We start from the raw sequence: 24,166 nt of genomic DNA, 5'->3' as shown, positions 1-24,166 counted from the left end.
AATGTTCACATATTGCATGATAATTTCCTTTGTCATATAAGTGTATAGTTTTTTCCCGCTTCTCCCGCAGAGCTGGAGCAAAGCGAAAAGAAGCATGGATGACCTTGTGGTCACTAATTTCTCTAAGATAGGTGATAGACGACAAACTCTCTGGGCGGTTGACCAGTAGTAAATCTAATATGTTTGCAGTGTCTTGGGTGACGCGCGTTGGCTCTAATATGAGTTGTGTCAGATTGAAGTTGAGGCAAACATCGAGAAAATCTGTCGATTCGGTTTGGCTTACCAGAGAGGGTACTGTGTTGTGCCAATCAATGTCTGGTAAGTTAAAGTCTCCAAAAAGAAGAAGGTCGGCATTAGGATAGCGAGAGCAAACCACATTTAGTGCATTGTTTAGATTACGAGCGAAGGCGGCGCTATTGCGAGGGGGCCTGTAACATACACCTAAAATTATGGACTGTGGGGCGGCGTGGCATAGAATAAACAGTATTTCTAATTCTGATGTGATGTTAATTGCAGAGCACGATAACTGTTGACTAACGGCAATAAGCACACCTCCTCCTCTAGTCCCGGCACGATCTTTTCGAAAGACGATGAAGTTTGGCAAATCAGCCAACACTTCCGAGTCATAGATTTCGTTACAAAGCCACGTTTCCGTCAGTACAAGAACGTTGCTGTTGGACGACAGCACGAGGTTAGACACGTGTTCTCGTTTTGGAATGAAGCTTCGTATGTTAGTATAAATTACTGAAAGGGAAACATGCGCTATAGATTTCGTTCGAGGGGGATGGCTTGTTTTTTGATGGAGCGATGACTGCTATATTTCTTTCACTGTTTGCGATGTGTCATCGTATACGTAGCGCTTAGAACCAATGAAAAGAGTTTTAAAGCGCAAAGAAAATGGCACAGATTTGGCTTTCGCAAACGAAACAAGTTTCCTGCGGGCTTCCCTAACTGCCGGGGAAAAATCCTCACCCATGCTGAGATCAGTGCCCTTAAGTTCGCGCCCATTTGAGAGCACCATTTCTTTTTTCTTATAATGATTAAACCTAACAATTAGTGGGCGCGGGTGATTAGCAGAATGGCGACCAACACGATGCGCTCGCTCTATGTCTTGAGGTTCAAGTGGCACGTTCAGGTGCTCTGAGCATAGACGTAAAATTATTTCTTCAGACGCGGCCGACGTTTCTGATGCTGCTGTATCGGGAAGGCCGTAAAACACAAGATTGTTTCGCCTTGAGCGATTCTCTGCATCGTCAACGCGGGCATTCAGAGTGTGAACAAGCTTTGCCGTTTGTTCGGTATCCGTCCTTATGGTCTGTATCTCGATTTGCATTGGTAGTAGTTTCTGATAATGGCCCTCTAGATCCGCTAACCTCTTGCTTAAGTCGACGAGTGCAGCACTTGTAGCCGTACATTGGCTTTTAAGGCCCTGCATGTCTGCTATTATTGTGGTTTGGCCAGCGGACAGTTTTTTCAGTTCGGCAAGCACAGCATCAGTACTAGGACCAGGGTTCATTTCAATATCCCCTGACTGTAACAAAATAGATCTAGTTACACCGAGACACTCACAAACAATATCAAAGCAGCACTGCGGGCTCGGAAGCTGCACCAAAAAGTAATTGCTAGTTCTCTTAGTATACAAGTAGTCTGGTTCACAAACCTGCATGATGAATAGAAGTGGGTTACTGGTGCGTGTTGTGGCACAGCCACCGAGCCCACAGAGCGCGGATGATGGAAGTGGTTCCTTTATAGCTTGCTCTGCTGTCGTTGTCGATGACAGCACGGCTCTCGGCAATTGCTCAAGCATCCAGTTTTGAGGTGGTGGCGCATTTGAAGAAGCGGAATGACTGTCGACACGTATGCGCCAAGTAGTCACATCAATCCCTGTGCGCAGATCTGGCGGTTCCCTCACGAGGCTCGCTGACATCACCATCGAGGGCAGCAGTACGCGTGCGACAGCGCAAAGGAAAACCTGCATGATGAATAGAAGTGGGTTACTGGTGCGTGTTGTGGCACAGCCACCGAGCCCACAGAGCGCGGATGATGGAAGTGGTTCCTTTATAGCTTGCTCTGCTGTCGTTGTCGATGACAGCACGGCTCTCGGCAATTGCTCAAGCATCCAGTTTTGAGGTGGTGGCGCATTTGAAGAAGCGGAATGACTGTCGACACGTATGCGCCAAGTAGTCACATCAATCCCTGTGCGCAGATCTGGCGGTTCCCTCACGAGGCTCGCTGACATCACCATCGAGGGCAGCAGTACGCGTGCGACAGCGCAAAGGAAAACCTGCATGATGAATAGAAGTGGGTTACTGGTGCGTGTTGTGGCACAGCCACCGAGCCCCCATGATTACATTCTTCTGAGTGAATCTGAATTTTCCTTTTTCCGGTGTGCCAGAATAAATAGAAAAGGAGGAGGTGTCCTTATAGCCACAAAGAAACAATTATCTGCTGTTCCCCTCGCTGTTGATACTTTCCTCGAATGTGTATTGATATGGTGTGAATTCGGAGTTACTGATGTTATTATTGGTGCTTTCTACCGGCCGCCCGATATGTCTGATGGATTCTCGGGTGAATTCCATAGAATACTCAGCGACTTACAAGTGCGTTTTCCTAACTCTGTTTACCTCGTACTTGGCGATTTTAATTTCCCAAGCATTTAATGGCCCACTCTCTGTGTTAATTGCAGTGATAAAGAAGCCCACACCTTTCTTCATTCCTGCTTACATTTTTCTTTTGCTCAACTTATTACTAGTCCTACCCGTCGCTCCGCTACCACGGCAAATATCCTTGATCTTGTCCTAACAAATAACCCGGGCGTTCTTTCTGATATGCTGCATTTAAATGGTTTTCCGATCACGACATTATCACCGGGTGCATCACGCATCCATTTACTGAAAAGAAAACTACCATTAAGCGAATTCATTGCTACAATCGCGCGAATTTTGAGATGATTATCTCGGAACTAAACACCTTCTCTGAAAACTTCCTGGCTCAGTATTTATCACGCTCAATCGAACTAAACTGGCTGTCGTTCAAAACCATCGTGTCTGACCTTGTTGATAAGTATGTGCCAATCATCACCATCCGACATCATAAAAATTCACCTTGGTTCACACATCGTCTTCGTCGTCTTAATAATAAGAAAAAACCTTTGGACAGCCAAGCAACGACCACACGTCTCCTGTCATCATGGAACAAGTACAAAAATTGTGATAAAGAGTATCAGTCCCTGCTTAGAACAACCCGTCGTAATTTCTTCACTGACGACCTTATGTTAACCAATAGTTATCATAGATTCTGGCGCATTATCAACTCGAGCTCCTATCCTGATATAGTACTAATTAATGCTGACGGACAACCAGTCACTGAAACTGAGTGTTCGCAGCTTCTGAACGATGCATTTTCATCAGTATTCACCAATGAAGACATAACTTCTTCGCCTATATTAGAGCCATTGCCTAACATTTCCATGCCAGAAATTGTCATCAGTGATTCTGGTATTCTTGCCCTGTTGAATAACCTCAAAACTACTACTAGCTCTGATCACCTTGGTTTCAATAACAAGGTACTTAAAAACGCTTCTTTAAACATTTTTCAAGTGTTATCAGCCCTGTTTTCACAATCATTATCAGCTGGCATTATTCCTCATGACTGGCGAAGTAATACCAATATTTAAATCAGGTGATCGCTCTGTCCCACTTAACTATCGTCCTATCTCATTAACTAGCAACATATGTAAACTTCTCGAGCACGTCATACACACCCAAGTCATCAACTACCTAGAAGACCATGATATCATCTTCAAGTACCAGCACGGTTTTCGCAGGGGTTATTCATGCGACACTAAGCTCGCCGGATTTACTAACGATATATTTTCCGCATTTAACGAAGGATTCCAAGATGACGCAGTGTTTCTTGACTTCTCTAAAGCTATTGATCGCGTTCCTCATCACAGGCTTCTAATCAAATTAACACACTTAAATATTCACCCAAACGTTCTTGCATGGATTAAAGGTTTTCTCTCCAACAGACAACAATTTACCTGTGCTAATGGCTGTAACTCTTCTGTTCCTTTAACATCTGGAGTCCCCCAGGGCAGCGTCCTCGGTCCCCTACTTTTCTTAATTTTTATTAATGGTCTACCCAAATGTGTCTCATCTCGAATTCGATTATTCGCAGATGATTTTGTCATATATCGTAATATTAGTAATGACGCTGACCGACTTTCCTTACAAACTGATCTTGATGCGTTGACCGCTTGGTGCTCTTCGTGGTTAATGTCTTTAATTAAGTCTAAAACCAAGCTACTGTCATTTACCAACAATTCCACTCGACTTCCTACCACCTACTTTCTCAATAATGCTAGAGTAGAACTTGCGCCAACTTACAAGTATCTTGGCCTTCATCTTCAGTCTGACTTAACTTGGCATTACCATATTAACACCGTCTTAGCATCAGCTAACCGAGCACTCGGTGTTCTTAAGCGTAACCTCAAGCACGCACCTTCACACTTTAAAAAAGTTGCCTATATCACACTGATCCGCCCAAAAATTGAATATGCTTCTGCCATATGGGATCCTGATCAAGCATACATAATCAACAACATTGAATCTCTGCAAAACCGTGCTGTTCGCTTCATCTTTTCCGATTATTTACGCTTCACCAGCGTCACATAGTTAAAACAACGTGCCGAGTTCGAATCACTATCACGTCGACGCCAGTTTGCTCGCCTAACCTTATTTCATAAACTTTATCACCATTCCACGCTTCACGATGACTTCTTTTCACCACCCCCTGCAGTCTTCCCGCGCCGTGACCACGCTAACAAAGCAAAACGCATAATGTGCCGCTCATCGCTCTACGCAAAATCATTTATTCCTCGCACAATAATAGAATGAAATAACCTACCATCACGCATAGCTACTGAAGTTAACTTACCATCTTTCCAAACTTTGTTGCAAGAAAATGGTTAGTGGTAGCAGATTAGATATTACTTATGGATATATGCACTTATTAACATATTGTTACGGTTAATGTTAAACCGGCTTTACTTAAGGGACGAGATTGATGGTGAAGTCAAGATGACGTCCCGAGGCTGCACACGCTAACGTCTTCTTCCTCTTCTGCTCGCCCGGCTCATGCCGTAGCAATCCCCGGTTGCCAGACGAAGCCCGCTGGGCAAGTCCAAATCACTCGGGAAGCGCAGGGTGAAACCGCTTAAGACAGGTAACATGTACTAACTGGGTCCGGCTAGACCGACGACGAGCGGACGTCAAGCGTGCCACCACGTACGTCGAGTCACTCAAGCGATCTACAATGACGAATGGGCCCGTGTACCGGGGTAAAAACTTTTCGCATAAGCCACGTTTACGTTCCGGAGTCCACAACCACACAAAGTCTCCTTTAGCGTACTAGACAGACTGGTGTCGGCTGTCATAGCGCTCTTTCGATCGGTGTTGCGATGCCACAGTACGAAGGCGAGCGATACGCCGGGCTTCTTCGGCAAGACAAAGCGTCTTGGCAACAGAGTACTCGCTGTGAAAGTCAAACGGTAGTATAGTGTCAATGCAGCTTAGCGGTGAACGTGCGCAAAGAAGATAAAAAGGACTGTAATCGGTCGTCTCATGCTTTGCAGTATTATAAGCATAGGTGATGAAGGGTAGTACGTCATCCCAGTCCTTGTGATCGGAAGATACGTACATGGCCAGCATGTTAGGTAGAGTTCTGTTCGTACGTTCTACAAGCCCATTTGTCTGAGGGTGATAAGGCGTGGAATGACGGAACTGCGAACTGCAGAGACGAAGCAGTTCTTCTACGGCGTCCGCAACAAACTGACGACCGCGATCGCTAATGATGACACGGGGGGACCATGTCGAAGAATAATGAATCGAAGCAAAAACGCCGCAACGGCCGCAGCTGTTGAAGATGGTACGGCCGCCGTTTCCGCGTAACGGGTCAGATGGTCGACACATACGATCACCCATCGGTTGTCGATAGATGATCGGGGAAATGGGCCCAGAAGATCGATACCCACTTGTTCAAATGGCAGGCGAGGCGGCGGCAGAGGTTGGAGAAGACCTGGCGGAGCGGTCGTAGGGCGCTTGTAGCGCTGACATTGTTCGCAACTGGCGACGTAGTGCTTGACTGTGTCCCGCATTTTGGGCCAGTAAATACGCTCCTGTGTCCGGTTCAAAGTTCTGATGAATCCTATATGGCCAGAGGTCACATCGTCGTGCATGGCTCTCAGTATGTCCGTTCGCAGACTCTGCGGCACCACCAGAAGGAAGCGTGCGCTTTTAGCTGAATAATTGGTCTTGTAAAGCAGGCCGTCGCGGACACAAAATCGACCGGTGGCTCCAGGACGCGATGCGGCTACATATAGAGGTTCCAAACTAATATCATTTTCCTGCTCTGCTTTGAAAGTCGTCGAGTCTGGGAATGTAGAAGAAATGGGAGGAAAACAGTCATCAAAATTGTCTTCGTCACACTCCGTCGACGTCAGAGGAAGGCGACAGAGACAGTCCGCATCTGCGTGGCGACGCGCGGACTTGTAAGAAATAACGAAGTCCTACTCCTGCAGTCGAAGAGCCCAACGTGCCAGTCGTCCACTCGGGTCACGGAGATTCACCAACCAGCATAACGCGTGGTGGTCAGTAACGATAGTGAACGGGCGTCCGTAGATATAGGGCCGAAATTTGTGGACAGCGAAAACAGCTGCCAAGCATTCTTGCTCGGTCACAGTGTAATTGCGTTCCGCCTTAGTCAAAGAGCGACTAGCATAAGCCACAGCGTGTTCAGCTCCGTCATGACGTTGCACTAGTACGGCACCGATGCCGATGCCACTGGCATCAACTTGCACTTCCGTAGGTGCGGATGCATCGAAGTGACGCAATATAGGCCCTGACGTTAGTAGAAATTTTAGCTGGCGGAACGCGTCGTCGCAAGCCGATGTCCAGTTTAAAGGGACGGCTTTTTGGAGAAGACATGTTAGGGGTTACACCACGTCAGTGAATCTTGGGACGAAGCGCCGAAAATACGAGCACAGGCCCAAGAAACTCCTCAACTCCCGCACTGACTTCGGTGCTTCGAAGCAGCTGACTGCCTCAATCTTCCGTGGATCTGGCCTCACACCGTTTTTGTCGACCAGATGCCGAAGTACTAACGTCTCCGTTTCCCCGAAACGGCATTTATTGGAATTTAGGATCAAGCCGGCTTGTTTGACACAATCCAGAACAAGACTGAGATGGCTGTTATGCTCACTCAATGTGCTGCCAAAAATCACCACATCATCGAGGTAGCACAAACAACTTTCCCATTTAAGTCCTCGGAGGATAGTATCCATGAATCGTTCGAATGTTGCTAGCGCGTACAAAGGCCGAACGGCATAACGTTAAATTCATAAAGACCATCTGGTGTCACGAAGGCCGTTTTCTCCTTATCGTCTGGGTGCATGGGTACCTGCCAACACCCTGATCGCAAATCCAGTGATGAAAAGTAGGCAGCGGGATGTAAACAATCGATGACATCATCAATTCTAGGAAGTGGATACACATCCTTCTTGGTGACTGCATTCAGTTTCCTGTAATCAACGCAAAACCGCCACCATTCATCCTTCTTCTTTACTAAGATTACTGGTGCTGCCTACCGACTATAGAGGACTCTTGAACAACACTTTTCGGCAGCATGTCTTTTACCTGTTCAGCAATAACTGTCCTCTCTGTTGAAGAAACGCGGTAAGGCTTTTGCCGAATGGGGTGCGCAGATCCGGTGTCAATTCTGTGGCGAGCACGAGAACGAGGAAGTGAAGCCTGCTTGTCGCCTCGTGTGAAATCGAATACAGAAAGATGTGCCCACAAAACTTGTGCGAGAGCGTGGCGGTCATGTGAGGGCAGCGCCTTGTTGATCATCCATAGGATCTGCTCTTCAGAAGTGCTTTGGTGAGGATCGCTAGTACGAGACTGCTCCTCCTCGCTTAGAACTGTAATGGAGCTGTAAGTAATCTCGTCAAATTCAGCGAGCTTCATATCACGCGGAAGAACAGCAGAGACGCAAGAACAATTGAAAGCCCACAAATTTGAGGCGCCATTCACTACTCTCACGACAGAGCGTGGTACAAGTATATCTTTCTTTGCGCAGCTCGACGTAAGTGGCTGGATTGCGCGTCAAACGATGAAAGGTCGGCAGCAGCGAAGTTGACAGGGATACGTGACAGCGACCAAGGCGGTAGCAGCAAATCCTTCGAAATAACACAATAGTTTTTCACTGGTAAGGATGTGTCGACAAGGGTGGCGAGAAGCGCGCTATTCAAAGTAATTTCGCCTGTGCCACAGTTAACGGATGCACCACAATCCTGAAGAAAGTCAATCCCGAGAATCACATCATGAGTGCACCGCGGTAGTACGAAAAATTCTGTTTTAAGATCTTCTCCTCCGAACAAAACACTTGCAACACAAATACCAAGGGGAACTAGGCACTCTCCACTGACACCACGAAACGTCACATCACCATTCCACGGGAACATAACTTTCCGACCCAGCCTCTCTTTGAAAGTCACACTCATGACGGAAACGGTAGCACCAGTATCAACTAATGCTGTTGCAGGTATACTATCAATTAACACACGCACTTTGTTCTTCACCATCATAATAGGCAGAGGAGTATTTCGCAGAGACGCAGACTCTCCGGCGACGTTACCTCCATCGGCCGCGCCGGCTAGTTTCCCGACGGCGGTGGTGACGCAGCACGTCGCCGTGGTGGCGGTGAACGGCGTTGGCGACTGGTTGGGGGCGTCAGGCTGCGGTCTGAAGCTGACCAGCCACTCCTTCTACTATATTGACGGAAGGTATTGCGGGGTGGCGCGCCTGCGGTGTTTGCACTATCAGGGTCCGTCGGCCAACGGTCGTCATAACTGTCACGTTCAAAGTTAGGCCAAGTTGGTGGTGGGCCATATCTTGTTGTCTGTCGGCGCCGGCGACAAAAACGAGCAATGTGTCCTGAGGCGCCACAGCTGTAACACACAGGCGATGCGCGACCGACGTTGTAAACCTCGGGGTCAACCCTGGGACGCTGCGAATAACAAACGCGATCTTCCGAATGCCGATTCGTGGTGGTAGCTCGACGAGTTCGTTGATCGTGCGTCACGTCGTCGGCAAAGGTACGTCGGTGCTGTCACAGCTGATCGACTCGACACTCTGCAACGCCTGGCATGGTAGACAATGCGGACACAGCAGATGCATGTTCTTGAGGTTGGTTGGGAGCCCAGCCAAGCTGTTCGACATCGGCCCCTTTGGTGTGTCTTTCAAGTTCTTCGCGAACAATTTGCCTTATAGTTGCCCCAAGGTCAAATTGAAAACTGTAGTTGTCATTGTCTTCAACGCTTGCCACCGTTGTGACATTTGCTAACCTGCCGAACTGAGGCGTGATACGGCGCAGCTTCAAGGCCTCAAATGTGCGGCAATGCTTGATGAGGTCGGTGACCGAGGCGAGACTCCTTTCCGATTAAATAATTGTACACATCCTCGGCTATGCCTTTGAGAAGGTGTCCAACCTTGTCCTCTTCGGACATTCGAGGATTGACCGTTCTGCAAAGCTTTAGGATTGCCTCAATGTACGTAGTACAGGTCTCACCTGGGACTTGAGCGCGCTGAAGCAATGTCTGCTCCGCCCTCTTCCTTTTCGTGGTGGAATCGCCGAAGCACTCGGTAAGGTGAGTAACGAAGCTGTCCCACGTTGTGCAGATATCTTCATGGTTCTCGAACCACACTAGCGACTAGCGCAGTGTCTGTGAGGAACAGAACCACATTGTCGAGCTGAGCCGTGGAGTTCCAGCCGTTGTACTTGCTCACACGCTTGTAGTGGGTGAGCCATTCCTCCACGTCCTCGCCGAATTTTCCTGAGAAAGGGCGGGGCTCCAGCTGATGCATCCAGGCGCCGGTTGTTCGCACTGGAGCTGCCAGAGAAGGCTGTTGGTCACCGCTGTGGGACATCGGGATCTCAAGTGGTGTTGGGGGCAGTCGAGCGAGGCGTCGGCTCCGGCGTCGGCTCCGGCGTGGTACTTGCTGCAGCAGCTCCGTCGCCTTGGTCGAAGTACCCCGCACCTCCACCACAAAACTGTTACGGTTAATGTTAAACCGGCTTTATTTAAGGGACGAGATTGATGGTGAAGTCGTTGTTGTTGTTGTTGTAGCCTGTGGCACGTGTGGCTCCTACCCACGATGGGGGATTGGCCAAGAAATGGGTGGATTATTCCAAAATCATATAGAGTATAAATTTCCTAATATCTATGGGAATAGCATTGAATAGGGTTGAATTACCGGCTAAAATAAAATCAGGAAGGTGCTGTTGAATGTGTAATAATTAATTTAAAAGTAATAAAAAAAATTGAATTTAGCAGGGCATTCGTTTAGATTCTGTAAGGAATGTTTGGACAGCGAAGCATGCATCCCTGTGGCTGAATCCCAAAGTGGACGCCCCGAACGAGAGAATTGCAGGTTCTGTCAAGTCCAGGCCAATTATCCGAAAAGGTATCTCCAACAATCTTTTTCTTAACGCAGCAAAGCGGCGACAAGATGGTGAAGTCAAGATGGCGTCCCGTGGCTGCACACGCTAACGTCTTCTTCCTCTTCTGCTCGCCCGGCTCATGCCGTAGCAATATTATGTAAAATGTTCTTGTGTTTTCATGACTAAGTGCATATACCCCTTGTTCATATCTATTTATTTTATGTTCCTTGTGTGTATGTTTATTTGATGTAGTTTTATTTGTTGTGAATATTTCATGTTTGTGCCCCCCCCCCTATGTAATACCCTCGTGTGAGGGCCCTTAGGGGTAATGTAAATAAATAAATAATAAATAGATGGCTGTAACGTTAAGGGATAAGAAAAGAGCAGATTGGGTAAGGAAACAAACGCGAGATAATGACATCTTAGTTGAAATCAAGAAAAAGAAATGGGCATGGGTAGGACATGTAATGAGGAGGGAAGATAACCGATGGTCATTAAGGGTTACGGACTGGATTCCAAGCTAAGGGAAGCGTAGCAGTGGGCGGCAGAAAGTTAGGTGGGCGGATGAGATTAAGAAGATTGCAGGGACAACATAGCCACAACTAGTACATAACCGGGGTAGTTGTAGAAGTATGGGAGAGGCCTTTGCTCTGCAGTGGCTTAGCCAAGCTGATAATAATAATAATAATAATGATGATGATGATGATGATGATGATGATGGTTGGCATGTACGGCGAGGAACGAAGATCGCATTTCTTCACGAAACCGTTGATGTTACTGACATTGCCACATTAAAAATCGCATTGCCTCAGCAAACTGATTTACCCAGCCTCAATGAACGGATTAACGTTAACGCTGCTGTGCCAGACCACCAGAAAGACCGTCTACTGAGTCTCGTGAATGAATTTGCGGGCTGTTTTTCAACGTCGTCCAAAGTGCATCGCACGTCCATCACAAAGCACCGCATTACTACGGATGAGTCTTCACGTCCTGTTCGTCAGCATCCTTACAGAGTGTCTCCACTGGAGAGGGAAGCGATCAAGCATCAGGTGAAAGAGATGCTCCAAGACGACGTGATCCAGCCGTCCACAAACCCGCGGGCCTCCCCTGTGGTGTTTGTCAGAAAGAAAGACAACACACTACGCTTCTGTGTAGATACAGAAAGTTAAACCGTGTCACCAAGCGCGATGTTCATCCATTGCCACGCATCGACGACGCATTGGATCGTCTACAACATGCCAAGTTTTTTTCTTCGTTGGATCTTAAATCAGGGTATTGGCAAATCAAAGTTGATAAAAAGGATCGTGAAAAAACAGCGTTTGTGACACCTGACGGGCTTTATGAGTTCAAAGTTCTCCCCTTCGGTCTCTGTTCCGCACCTGCCACCTTTCAGCGGATGATGGATACCGTGCTTGCTGAACTCAAATGGCATATATGCCTCGTATACTTGGACGACGACGCCATGTTCTCGGACACGTTTGACGAACATCTCGCGCGACTCGAGAGTGTCCTCGCTGCGATCCGTACTGCCGGCCTAACCATAAAGCCTGAAAAATGCTACTTCGGGTTCCACGAGCTCAAACTTCTTGGCCATGTCGTTGGTCCTAAAGGTGTCCGACCAGACCCCGACAAGTTAGCTGCAGTCGCCGAGTTTTCGCCACCCACAGACAAGGAGGCTGTCCAACACTTCCTTGGTTTGTGCGCATATATAGGCGCTTCGTCGAGGGATTCTCGAGAATTGCTGAGCCTCTGACACGGCTTACACGCGACGATGTGCCTTTCATTTGGGCGGACGAGCAGCAGCCGTCGTTCAATGAATTCCGCAAGCGTTTGCAAGCGGCCCCAATACTTGCGCATTTCGATGAAGACGCTGACACTCAAATAATACTGACGCCAGCAATACGGGTCTCGGCGCAGTTCTTGTGCAGTGGCAAGGCGGTGCGGAACGCCCCATTGCTTATGCAAGCCGCAGTCTTACCAAGGCTGAGAAAAAGTACTCGACCACTGAAAAATAATGCTTAGCGGTTGTGCGGGCAATTCGGAAATTCCGACCCTACCTGTAGCAATCACCACGCCCTGTGCTGGCTTGCCAACCTCAAGGATCATTCAGGCAGACTAGCCCGTTGGAGGCTGCGCTTACAAGAGTACAACGTTACAGTTGTCTACCGATCTGGAAGGAAGCACAGCGACGCTGACTGTTTGTCACGTGCACCCCTCCCTACGACGTCATCGGACTCTTACCATGACTTGCCATTTATCGGCGTTATGGACGCCATAACGATGGATCAGATAAAGTGCGCTGACCCTGAGCTGCTGCCGCTGATCAAGCACCTTCAAGGAGTTGAAAGTGTTTTACCCCTCTCACTCGTGCGCGGCTTATCATCGTGCTATTTGCACAACAACGTCCTTTACAGGAAAAACTGCGGAAGCGGTCCCAATACGTACCTTTTTGTTGTGCCGTCGGCGGTTCGCCAAGACATCTTGCAAGCCTGCCATGATGAGCCATGCGCAGGACACCTGGTACATTAGCATGGATACGACAGAAGTGTTACTGGCCCTGGCTTTATTCTTCTGAGCAATGGTACATGAAGACCTGCCGTGATTGTCAACGCCGCAAGAAACCACTAGTTAAACCAGATGGCTTTCTTCACCTTGTGGACCCTCCTCAAGCACCGTTCCAACAAATAGGAATGTATCTACTTGGGGCATTCCCAGTGACCTCTTCGCGCAACAAAGGGCTAGTCCTCGCAACCGACTACTTGACTCGGTACGCCGAAACCGAAGCGTTTCCGCAAGCAAACTCGTATGAAGTGGCCCAGTTCTTTGTACGACACATCATCCTACGACATGGTGCACCGTCTGTTCTCATCACCGACTGCGGTACAGCGTTTACAACCGATCTTATTCAGGACGATCTGCAGCTGACGCAATGGTCTCAACGCAAGAGCACTGCGTATCACCCGCAAACCAGTTGATTAATGGAACATCAAAACAGAACGCTGGCTGATACGCTCTCCCGTATATTGACGTACAGCACAAGGCAGCACGACATTTTACCCTATGTGACCTTCGCGCATAACGCTGCTGTACAGGAGACTACACAGTTTACGCCGCTCGAACTTGTATACGGGCGCCAGGTCACGTCCACACTTGACGCCATACTACCTTTGGCTGATAATAGCCCGACCAGCGAACACGTGGGAGAGTTCGTACAAAGCGCCGCAGAAGTACGCCAGCTTGCTCGGCATCGTATCCGGAACCAATAGCATACCGACACCCTTCGATACAACCAGGGTCGACGCGACGTCCATTACAATACCGGCGCCTGCGTGTGAGTCTGGACGCCTATCCGTGGCCGTGGACTTTCGGAAAAGTTGATCCGCTAGTATTTTGGCCCATACAAGCATACACGCCGCCTCAGTGACGTGACCTACGAAGTCGTCCCCTGCAGTTCTGACCCCGCTTCGCTCCGTCGTCGTCATCCCGGTGAACTTCGCGTAGTGCATGATACCATACTGTCACGTGGTAGTGACTGTGAAGAAAGCAGCCAAACTGAGGAAGACGAAACTAGCGTTTTATTGGGCGAACTTGTGCCCTCAAAAACAGGCTACACTCAAAGAACGGCGACAGCGGCGAACACAGTCCGCGATCGTCGAAAATCTGATCAGCGGGTCAAGTGCGTCGGCTTTTATGCAGCCGTCGCCGAATGTTCCAGAGTAATCGCTGGGACCCGCGTGCCTTCCGCAAAGTTCTACATTATTCGCGTCGCCACGACATGCGATCAGATTGCACAAGGTTAGGTCACAGACAGCAGATGGAAGCATCGACAACATTCCAGAAACTTCCGATACATGCAGGCGCGTCCTGCGCTGTGCGATAACATTTGTTAGGCGGTGAAACGTGTCGCCCGATAAAGACAAACAAGTACACGTGTCAATACTATGTGCGTACGTGAACGCCGAGATGCACCTTAGGAGCTCTATTTCTTGTCGTCACTGAAATAACTTTTTCACGCGACCGAGAAGGTCGCTGTTCGTATGGGGGCAATTGACACAATGACGTGGGGCTCCCGCACCGCCGGACGGCGCGTGGAAAGGTCGGCGCCATGAAAGACGATGAAGCGCGTAAGCTGCACGTTGTTCTTTATGTCCCCGATATTAAAGAGAAGCGTCTATATTGAAGACTCCTTCTTCAATCTACTTTACAGTATATTATTTTTTCTGAGGGATTTTGATTCACGTCTCGCCCGAGAAACTCGTTGAGAAGGCAGCAGTTCTATTTGCTAATCCTTTCCGTTCAGTTGAATGCGATTTCTAAAATTAATTTTCTGTGTTGCATAAATAATTGATTAAAAGTATACGAATACGCAGAGTCTCCTTCCTTCAAGGATGTGTTATAAGGTTGCCTTTTAATTTTTCTATACATGTTATATTTCGTTTAATAGGACGCAAGAGCGCGCTCGTTACCCAAGGATCTCCCGGGATTGCACATCTATGGCGCACACAGTATGTTATGGAGGCGGTGGCCATTACCTCAGTAAACATGTGTACAAACATGTAACTTTTGTTAGAACAGTTCGAAGAGTATACACGTGACCAGTGAATTGCACGTACATTATTACATTACACGTACAAATAATGTCTGGGTAAAACACATCTTGCTTGATTTCAGGCAGTGTGACATTAGAAAAAACACAGGGTAGTGATCAGTAATAATAACATATAAAAGTGACGCTTATTTGGAAACACGAGTGCTAGACAGCACGTGGTCTACAACTCTACTACTGTGTTCTGTTACACGCGTTAGTTTGTCTACAAGCAATGAGTAAACATAACTAGTAAAGCAAGAGACATACTCATAACATGAAGAATCAACGTCACTTCCTCAATATTAACTTCATCCATTATTACCACACGATGATTTTAACTCAAGAACGTATTAAACAAACAGTCAACGTCATCGCGAAAGCTCTGATAAGATGCAGACGGCAACCTATATATAACGCCCCCCATAAGGTTCTGAGATGGCTGCAAATAACTTTTATCTACCTCGATTCCTACGGATTCACAATGAGGTGTTTCAAATTCTCTATTATGGGGGCGAAATGCGAAAACACCCGTGTTCTTCGATTTAGGTGCACGTTAAAGAACCCCAGGTGGTCGAAATTTCCAGAGTCCTCCACTACGGCGTGCCTCATAATCAGAAAGTACTTTTGGCACGTAAAACCCCATAATTTAAAATTCACTATCGTACGGTGTCCTTTACGTAATGCTGTCGCTTATGTACAGGCAGCACCACCACGGACGATGCCAGATTGATAGAGGGCACGGCACCTGGCCTGCGGACAGCATGGCTTACCCGCTTCTGCTGTTTGTGCAGATACTGCCGTGGATCCTGCATGAAAGGCCAGCCACGATAACGACGACTAGCGCTGGAATGATGCCGTTTTCGGTGCTTCACTCTGACCACGTGACAACGAACTTTTCATTCGTGGGATACGAACTGCAAGGTGTGACGTCATCAGCAACAGACCTACTAAAGGAGTGACGGGACTACGACCAGATCAGAGGGCACGGCACCTGGCCTGCGGACAGCATGGCTCACCCGCTTCTGCTGTTTGCGCAGGTTGGTCCTCAGCGCACTGATTGTTCCTACCGAAGTGACAACATATTTTTGGTTATCCTGCCGTGCCCTCGCAGGTTTTGTTCCATTCTTATTGAATGTTGGTCCATGATGTTGCTATTAGTGTCAGGAGACATACAAGAAAATCCCGGGCCTAATTCGACCGAACTGCTGCAAACAATTAGAGAGAATCGGGCGGCGACTGATCGCCGACTATCCTCGATAAGCGAGAACGTCGTGCAGTTAAAAGCAAAATCAGATCGACTGACGGAATTTCTTGTTTTGATACAGGAAATGAACAAGAAAATTGGGCATCTTGAGGCTATAGTTCAGCACCAGGCTCAAAAATGGGTCGAGTATGAAAACCGCAGCCGGCGTAACAACTTGTTGGTTTTTGGAATCTCGGAGGAAAGCGGTGACTCAGAGGCGAACTTGAGGGCAGCTGTCATTGATGAACTGTTTCATGAAAAACTGAGGGGTTCAAGTTAAAACTGTCGAAAGAATTCATCGCATTGGCAAGAAAAACAGTCAACGACCGAGACCAGTTATCATAAAGTATTATGATACCAGAGAAAAGGAGTAGGTACTGAAGAACTGTAAAAAACTTCAAGGAATATCAGTATCAGCAATGATTATGCAAAGGAAACAGTACATGTGCGACGAAAGTTGTGGGCGAGCGCTTCTGCCGAAAGGGCGAAGGGCGCGAAGGTATTTTTGATTGACGACAAGCTCAAGGTGAACGATAAGCTTTATGTATGGGACCACAGAAACAACGCACGTTTCCTTCTAAACCACCAAGACAAATACAAGTACCGCTCACAAAGCACAGATGACACGCATGGTGATTCTGGTCCCTCGGGCAGTCCCAGCGATTCCCCATGTACTTGAACCCTTTCATAGCTCTGAATCTTGTCACTGAATGCACGCAGTATTGTTAATAAGGTAACTGAGTTAGAATACGTGTTGCTGATGGAGACCCCTCATGTGCTAGTGGTAAGCGAAACGTGGTTGAACAAAAATTATGGGGTTTTACGTGCCAAAACCACTTTCTGATTATGAGGCACGCCGTAGTGGAGGACTCCGGAAATTTCGACCACCTGGGGTTCTTTAACATGCACCTAAATCTAAGCACACCGGTGTTTTCGCATTTCGCCCCCATCGAAATGCGGCCGCCGTGGCCGGGATTCGATCCCGCGACCTCGTGCTCAGCAGCCCAACACCATAGCCACTGAGCAACCACGGCGGGTTATGGTTGAACAGCAATGTACCTAGTCAATGTGTAGTGCCACCAAACTACCGAATGTTTAGATGGAATAGAGACACTCGCGGTGGAGGCGTTCTGATTATTGTTAAGCAGCACATTGATGTTGATGTTTTAATGATTGCATGTATCATTCCTCAGACAGTATGGCGCAAAATTACTTACGCGAACACTGTATATCTTGTTGGCGCAATATATAGGCCACCTGCCACTGCACCGGAGTTTTTAGATAAGCTGAATGATTTCCTATGCAATCATTTAGACCGTAACACCAGACTAATAATGACCGGGGACTTTATTCAACCTAATATTAACTGGGACAGTTCACTACCTGGGCATGTAGAAATTTCTAGTTGCGAAAAGCTGCTTCAAATAATGATCTCGCACAATCTAAAGCAAATCGTGAAAGAAAGCACGAGGTTAACGCCTGAATCTCACTCATTGTTGGACTTGGTGTTTCTTTCGAATAAAATAGGCGACTATACAGTGTCTGTGGAAGATGGTCCGTCAGATCATAACATGGTTCTTGCACACATAGTGTCGAGCGCAAGCACTCGTCCCCAGGCGTTTATACATGTGAAAGTTAAGGACTATAGTCGGGCAGAGGACGTATCTATTCTCGATTTTTTAGAATTATCATTCAATCAATTTGAACTTGTCTGCGATTGTGAATCGGTTGACGAACTATGGCAGCGCCTCAAGAAAATTATAAGACATTGCGTTGATAGTTTCATCCCAACTAGACTAAAAAATATAAAGCGACGGAACCCTTAGAATAATCGACATATCATTCAAATTAAGCGCAAAATAAAGCGCTTGCGCAAAAGGCAAGGTATCTCCGCCGAGGTATCGAAATTGCGAAGGGCACTGAAAACGGCTCTGAAGGAATCAAAAGAGCAGTTGTTTAACCAAACACTAAATACTTTAATGAAAACATCACCACAAAAATTCTGGCTTTATCTGAATGATAAAAAAGAACGAATAAACAACATCCAAGTTAACAATGTAATAGTAACGCAAAGTGCAAATATTGTGAGTCATTTTAATAATTTCTTCCAATCAGTTTTTTCAGCGCCAAAGCAGCGATTGCGCAGTCGCTTGTCTGCCATCTTCCTTTTCATGTGGGATGGAAAATGTTGTCGTCACTCAAGCAGGCGTGTTTAACCAACTGCTACTTTTAGATTCTAAGAAGGCTAGACGGCCGGATGGAATACCAACCAAATTTCTAAATCGATACGCGGAGTGGGTGTCATTTTTCTTAAATAAAATCTTTGTTAAGTCATCTCAAACTCACTTGTTGCCACAAGACTGGCATTGCGCAGTCATAACTCCTGTTCTTAAAAACGGTAACCGATTGCTAATAAATAACTATCGCCCAGTTTCCCTGACTAGCGTCTGTTGTAAAGTCTTAGAGCATATCTTAAATAAGCATATTCTCGTTTTTCTTGAAAATAACGACTTTTTTTATCAGCACCAACATTGTTTCCGAAAGGGACTTTCTACAGTAACCCAGCTCGTAGAAACTATTCATGATTTTACTTCAGCTATAGACGCTCAAGAACAAATGGACGTCATCTGCGTAGACTTTGCGAAAGCCTTCGACAGAGTTTCACACAATAAATTTCTTTTCAAGTTGCAGAAACCACGAATAAATGACACTATTCTAAAGTGGATTCAAGCCTACCTACACAATCGCAGGCAGGTTGTGCGTGTGGACGAGTGCTTGTCCCCTGCGTTACAAGTGCTTTCTGGTGTTGCCCAGGGGTCCGTTTTGGCCCCGTTGCTGTTCTTGGTTTACATTACCGACATTACAGAGATTGTCGAGTTCACTGTGAAATTGAAGCTTTTTGCTGACGACTGTTTAATTTATTCTACGGTAACACACATTGAGGACCAAATCAGAATTAACCGGGTTCTTCATTCCCTTCACCTTTGGTGTGAAAAATGGGTGATGGAAATCATCATCATCAGCCTGGTTATGCCCACTGCAGGGCAAAGGCCTCTCCCATACTTCTTCAACTACCCCGGTCATGTAATAATTGTGGCCACGCTGTCCCTGCAAACTTCTTAATCTCATCCGCCCACCTAACTTTCTGCCGCCCTCTACTACGCTTTCCTTCCCATGGAATCCATTCCGTAACTCTTAATGACCATCGGTTACCTTCCCTCCTCATTACGTGTCCTGCCCACGTCCATTTCTTTTTCTTGATTTCAACTAAGATATCATTAACTGGCGTTTGTTCCCTCACCCAATCTGCTCTTTTCTTATCCCTTAACGTTACACCTATCATTCTTCTTTCCATAGCGCGTTGCGTCGTCCTCAATTTAAGTAGAACCCTTTTCGTAAGCCTCCAGGTTTCTGCCCCGTACGTGAGTACTGGTAAGACAGCTGTTATAAACTTTTCTCTTGAGGGATAATGGCAACCTGCTGTTCATGATGTGAGAATGCCTGCCAAACGCAACCCAGCCCATTCTTATTCTTCTGATTATTTCAGTCTCATGATCCGGATCCGCAGTCACTACCTGTCCTAAGTAGATGTATTCCCTTACCACTTCCAGTGCCTCACTACCTATTGTAAACTGCTGTTCCCTCCGAGAGTGTTAAACATTACTTTAGTTTTCTGCAGATTAATTTTTAGAGCCACCCTTCGGCTTTGCCTCTCCAGGTCAGTAAATAAATTACAACAAATCGACTTTTACACAAGTTACTAACAAAAAAGTGTGGCACCATTCTTTTGTAATATCGCAAGCAACAAGCTAAGGAATGTAGATACATTCAAGTATTTAGGGGTCACAATTTCACAAAACTTAGACTGGCGTAAACACATCGATAAGCTGTGCTCGACGGATTCACAAAAACTGTATTCACTGAAGAAAAAGCTGGAACATGCAATGAAGCATGCCAAATTAATTGATTATAAAACTCTCATACGTCCATCTCTAGAATACGCTTGCGTTGTCTGGAGCCCCCACAAAAAGTTTTAACAGACAAACTAGAAAGAATTCAGAGAATGGCTGCTCGTTTTATTACTTCAAGGTACCGAAGGACTGACTCGGTAACAGCAATTCTGCGTTCGTGTGGGCTTGAGTTGCTGGAAACCCGAAGGAAAAAGCCAGACAAGATTTTTTTTGAGATACTTCAAAGGGTTTTGAAGATAAAAAAGGAAATATATGTCCAGTTCCCTGCAAATCGTAGCGAGAGAATAAACCACATCAGAGCCGTCAAGCCTGACAACGCACTTGTTGATTTTTTTCCTTATTCTTTTTTCCCAGATGTAATTGAAATGTGGAATGCCTTACCTGATGTTTTTGCAGATCAGACGGATGTGCACAAATTTGAATGCTTGATTGATATTTTGTATCGTGAGCACCCAACCTGATGCTATGAAATGTCAAATTTGCTTGTGTTGTACTATTTTCCCTCCCTGTAACAACCCTCAAGCGAGGGTTAACAGTATTAATAAAGAAAGAAAGAAAGAAAGAAAGGTTGCACATTTCGCTTCAAGCTTGTAACCAGCTTTGTTATAATTTGTAAAGTGTGACTTCGTTTTCCGAGAACCATGTGTGCGATAGGTCAGTCAAAGAGGCCTTCTTGCTAAAGCATCATCATCGTCATCATCCTGTTTATGCCTACTGCAGGGGAAAGGCCTCTCCCATACTTCTCCAACTGCCCCGGTCATGTGCTAATTGTGGCCATGTTGTCCCTAAAAAATTCTTAATCTCATCCGCCCACTTTCTGCCGCCCCCTGTAACGCTTCCTTTCCGTTGGAATCGCGTCCGTAACCCTTATTCACCATCGGCTATCTTCCCTCCTCGTTACATGACCTGCCCATGCCCATTTCTTTTTCTTGATTTCAACTAAGATGTCATTAACTCGCGTTTGTTACCTCACCCACTCTGCTCTTCTCTTATCCCTTAACGTTAAACCCATATTACTCTTTCCATAGCTCGTTGCGTCGTCCTCAATTTAAGTAAAACCCCTTTCGTAAGCCTCCAGCTTTCTGTCCCGTACGTGAGTACTGGTAAGGGACAGCTGTTATACACTTTTCTCTTGAGGGATAATGGCAACCTGCTGTTCATGATCTCAGAATGCCTGCCAAACGCACCCCACCCAATTCTTACTCTCTGATTATTTCAGTCTCATGATCCGGATCTGCGGTCACTACCTGCCCTAAGTAGATGTATTCCCCTACCACTTCCAGTGCCTCGCTACCTATCGAGAAATGCTGTTTTCTTCCGAGGCCGTTAAACATTACTTAAGTTTTCTGCAGATTAATTTTTATACCCACCCTTGTGCTTTCCCTTTACAGGTCAGTGAGCATGCATTGCAATTCGTCCCCTGAGTTACTAAGCAAGGCATTATCATAAGCGAATCGCCAGTTACTGAGGTATTCTCGATTGCCTCGTATCCCCAATTCTTCTAAAGCCAGGCCTCTGAAGACCTCCTGTGAACATGCTGTGAATAACATTGAAGAGATCATATCTCCCTGCCTGACGGATTTCTTTACTTGGATTTTGTAGCTTTTTTATGGTGGACCACCGTGGCTATAGATATCTTTCAGTATTTTTACATGCGGCTCGTCTACACCCTCAGTCCGTAATGCCTCCGCAACTGCTGAGGTTTCCACTGAATCAAAGGCGTTCTCGCAATCAATGAAAGCTGTATATAAGGGTTGGTTATATACCGCACATTTCTCTATCACTTGATTCATACTGTGAATATGGTCTACTGTTGAGTAGTCTTTACAAAATCCTGCCTCCTAATTTTGTTTACAGAAGGGCGAGGTGTTCCTGATTCCATTTGCAATTACCTTAGTATATACTTTACAGGCAACGCACAGTAAGCTGATCGGTCTACAATTTTTCAACTCTTTGGCGTCCCCTTTCTTATGGATTAGGGTTATGTTGGCGTTCTTCCAAGATTCCGGTGCGCTCGAGGTCATGAGGCATTGCGTATACAGGGTCGCCAGTTTTTCTATACCAATCTGCTCACCATCCTTCAACAAATATGTTAGCGGATCTTCCCCAGCTGCCTTCTCCGTTTGCATAGCTCCGCAGGCTTTCTTTACTGCTTCCCGCGTTACTTGCGGGATGTCAAATTCTACTAGACTGTTCTGTCTTCCATTACCGCCGTTGGTGGCACTGGTACAGTACATATCTCTATAGAGCACCTCAGCCACTTGAATATCTCATCCATATTAGTAATGATATTGCAGGCTTTGTCTCCTAACGTATACATCTGATTCTTGCCTATTCCTAGTTTCTTCTTCACTGTTTTTAGGCTTCCTCCATTCCTGAGAGCCTGTTCAATCATATCCATATTATACTTCCTTATGGCAGCTGTCTTACGCTTGTTGATTAACTTCGAAAGTACTGCCAGTTCTATTCTACTTGTACGGTTAGAGGCTTTTTTACATTGGCGTTTCTTGATCAGATTTTTCGTCTCCTACGATAGCATACTGGTATCCTGCCTTACGGAGTTACCACCGACTTCTATTGGACATTCCTTAATTATGGCCATAAGAGTGTCGTTCATTGCTTCAACATTAAGGTCCTCTTCCTGAGTTAAAGCCGCATATCTGTTCTGTAGCTTAATCCGGAATTCCTATATTTTCCCCCTTACCGCTAACTCATTCATCGGCTTCTTATGTACCAGTTTCTTCTGTTTCCTCCTCAAGTCTAGGCTAATTCGTGTTCTTACCATTCTATGGTTACTGCAGCACACCTTGCCAAGCACATCCACATCTTGTATGATGACAGGGTTAGCGCAGAGTATGAAGTCTATTTCATTTCTAGTCTCGCCGTTCGGGCTCCTCCACGTCCACTTTCGGCTATCCCGCTTGCGGAAGAAGGTATTTATTATCCGCATAATATTCCGTTCCGCAAACTCGACTAATAACTCCCCCCTGCTATTCGTAGAGCCTGTGCCATATTCCCCCACTGATTTGTCTCCAGCCTGCTTCATGCCTACCGTGGCATTGAAGTCGCCCATCACTATAGTGTATTTTCTTTTGACTTTACCCATCGTCAATTCCACGTCTTCATAGAAGCTTTCGACTTCCTGGTAGTGATGACGGGATTTAGGGGCGTAGGCCTGTACGACCTTCAATTTGTACCTGTTATTAAGTATCACAAGAAGACCTGCCACCCTCTCGTCAATGCTGTAGAATTGCTGTATATCACCAGCTATATCCTTCTTAACCAGGAATCCGACTCCTAGTTCTGGACTTTCCGCTAAGCCCCGGTATCAGAGAACTGATATGCGCGCTTTTTAGCACTGTATATGCTTCTTTTGTCCTCCTAACCTCACTGAGCCCTGTTATATCCCATTTACTGCCCGCATATTTTTCCAGTAGCACTGCTAGGCTCGCCTCACTAGATGGCGTTAAACATTGCCAGATTCAACTTCCAATGGTCCTGTCCCGTCCTGTCCTGACCCAGGAATTCTTATCACCCTCTGCTGCGTCACAGGTCTGACCGCCGCCCTGGTCAGTTGCTTCATGTCTGCTGGGGATAGAGTGCCGGGTTTTATATCATTACGATATCATCGAGCGATGATCAAGAGACGAGCCGCCGCGAAAACGACGATGAAATGGGTCTGTGCCCTTGGCGCGAGCTAATGTCGGCCTGGCGCTCTGGCTCCAGTCCAGTGTAAATTAGTGTAAATTGCCTCTAAATAGTCTCTTCCGTCTGTGTCTTTCTACACGTAACATTCTGGTGGAGGTCAGCAATCCCCGTCCTCACGCCGGAACTCCGAAGTGGTCGGCACGCCGAGCTTGTCAC

The 24,166-nt window shown here is 46.6% G+C and overlaps 1 protein-coding gene across 1 annotated transcript; it reads right to left on the bottom strand.

Moving 5' to 3' along the window:
• Positions 1–716: 716 nt before the first annotated feature.
• On the bottom strand, positions 717–2,327 carry LOC140213266 (uncharacterized). The gene has a single exon (XM_072284397.1). The coding sequence runs from the start codon at positions 2,288–2,290 to the stop codon at positions 815–817; it is 1,476 nt and encodes a 491-aa protein (XP_072140498.1). The 5' UTR covers positions 2,291–2,327; the 3' UTR covers positions 717–814.
• Between the last annotated feature and the right edge of the window lie 21,839 nt (positions 2,328–24,166).

The sequence above is a fragment of the Dermacentor andersoni genome, chromosome 9 (assembly GCF_023375885.2).
Source record: "Dermacentor andersoni chromosome 9, qqDerAnde1_hic_scaffold, whole genome shotgun sequence".
Lineage (NCBI taxonomy): Eukaryota > Metazoa > Arthropoda > Arachnida > Ixodida > Ixodidae > Dermacentor > Dermacentor andersoni.
Note: the sequence above shows the minus strand (reverse complement) of the source record. Positions and strands in the feature narration are given on the sequence as shown.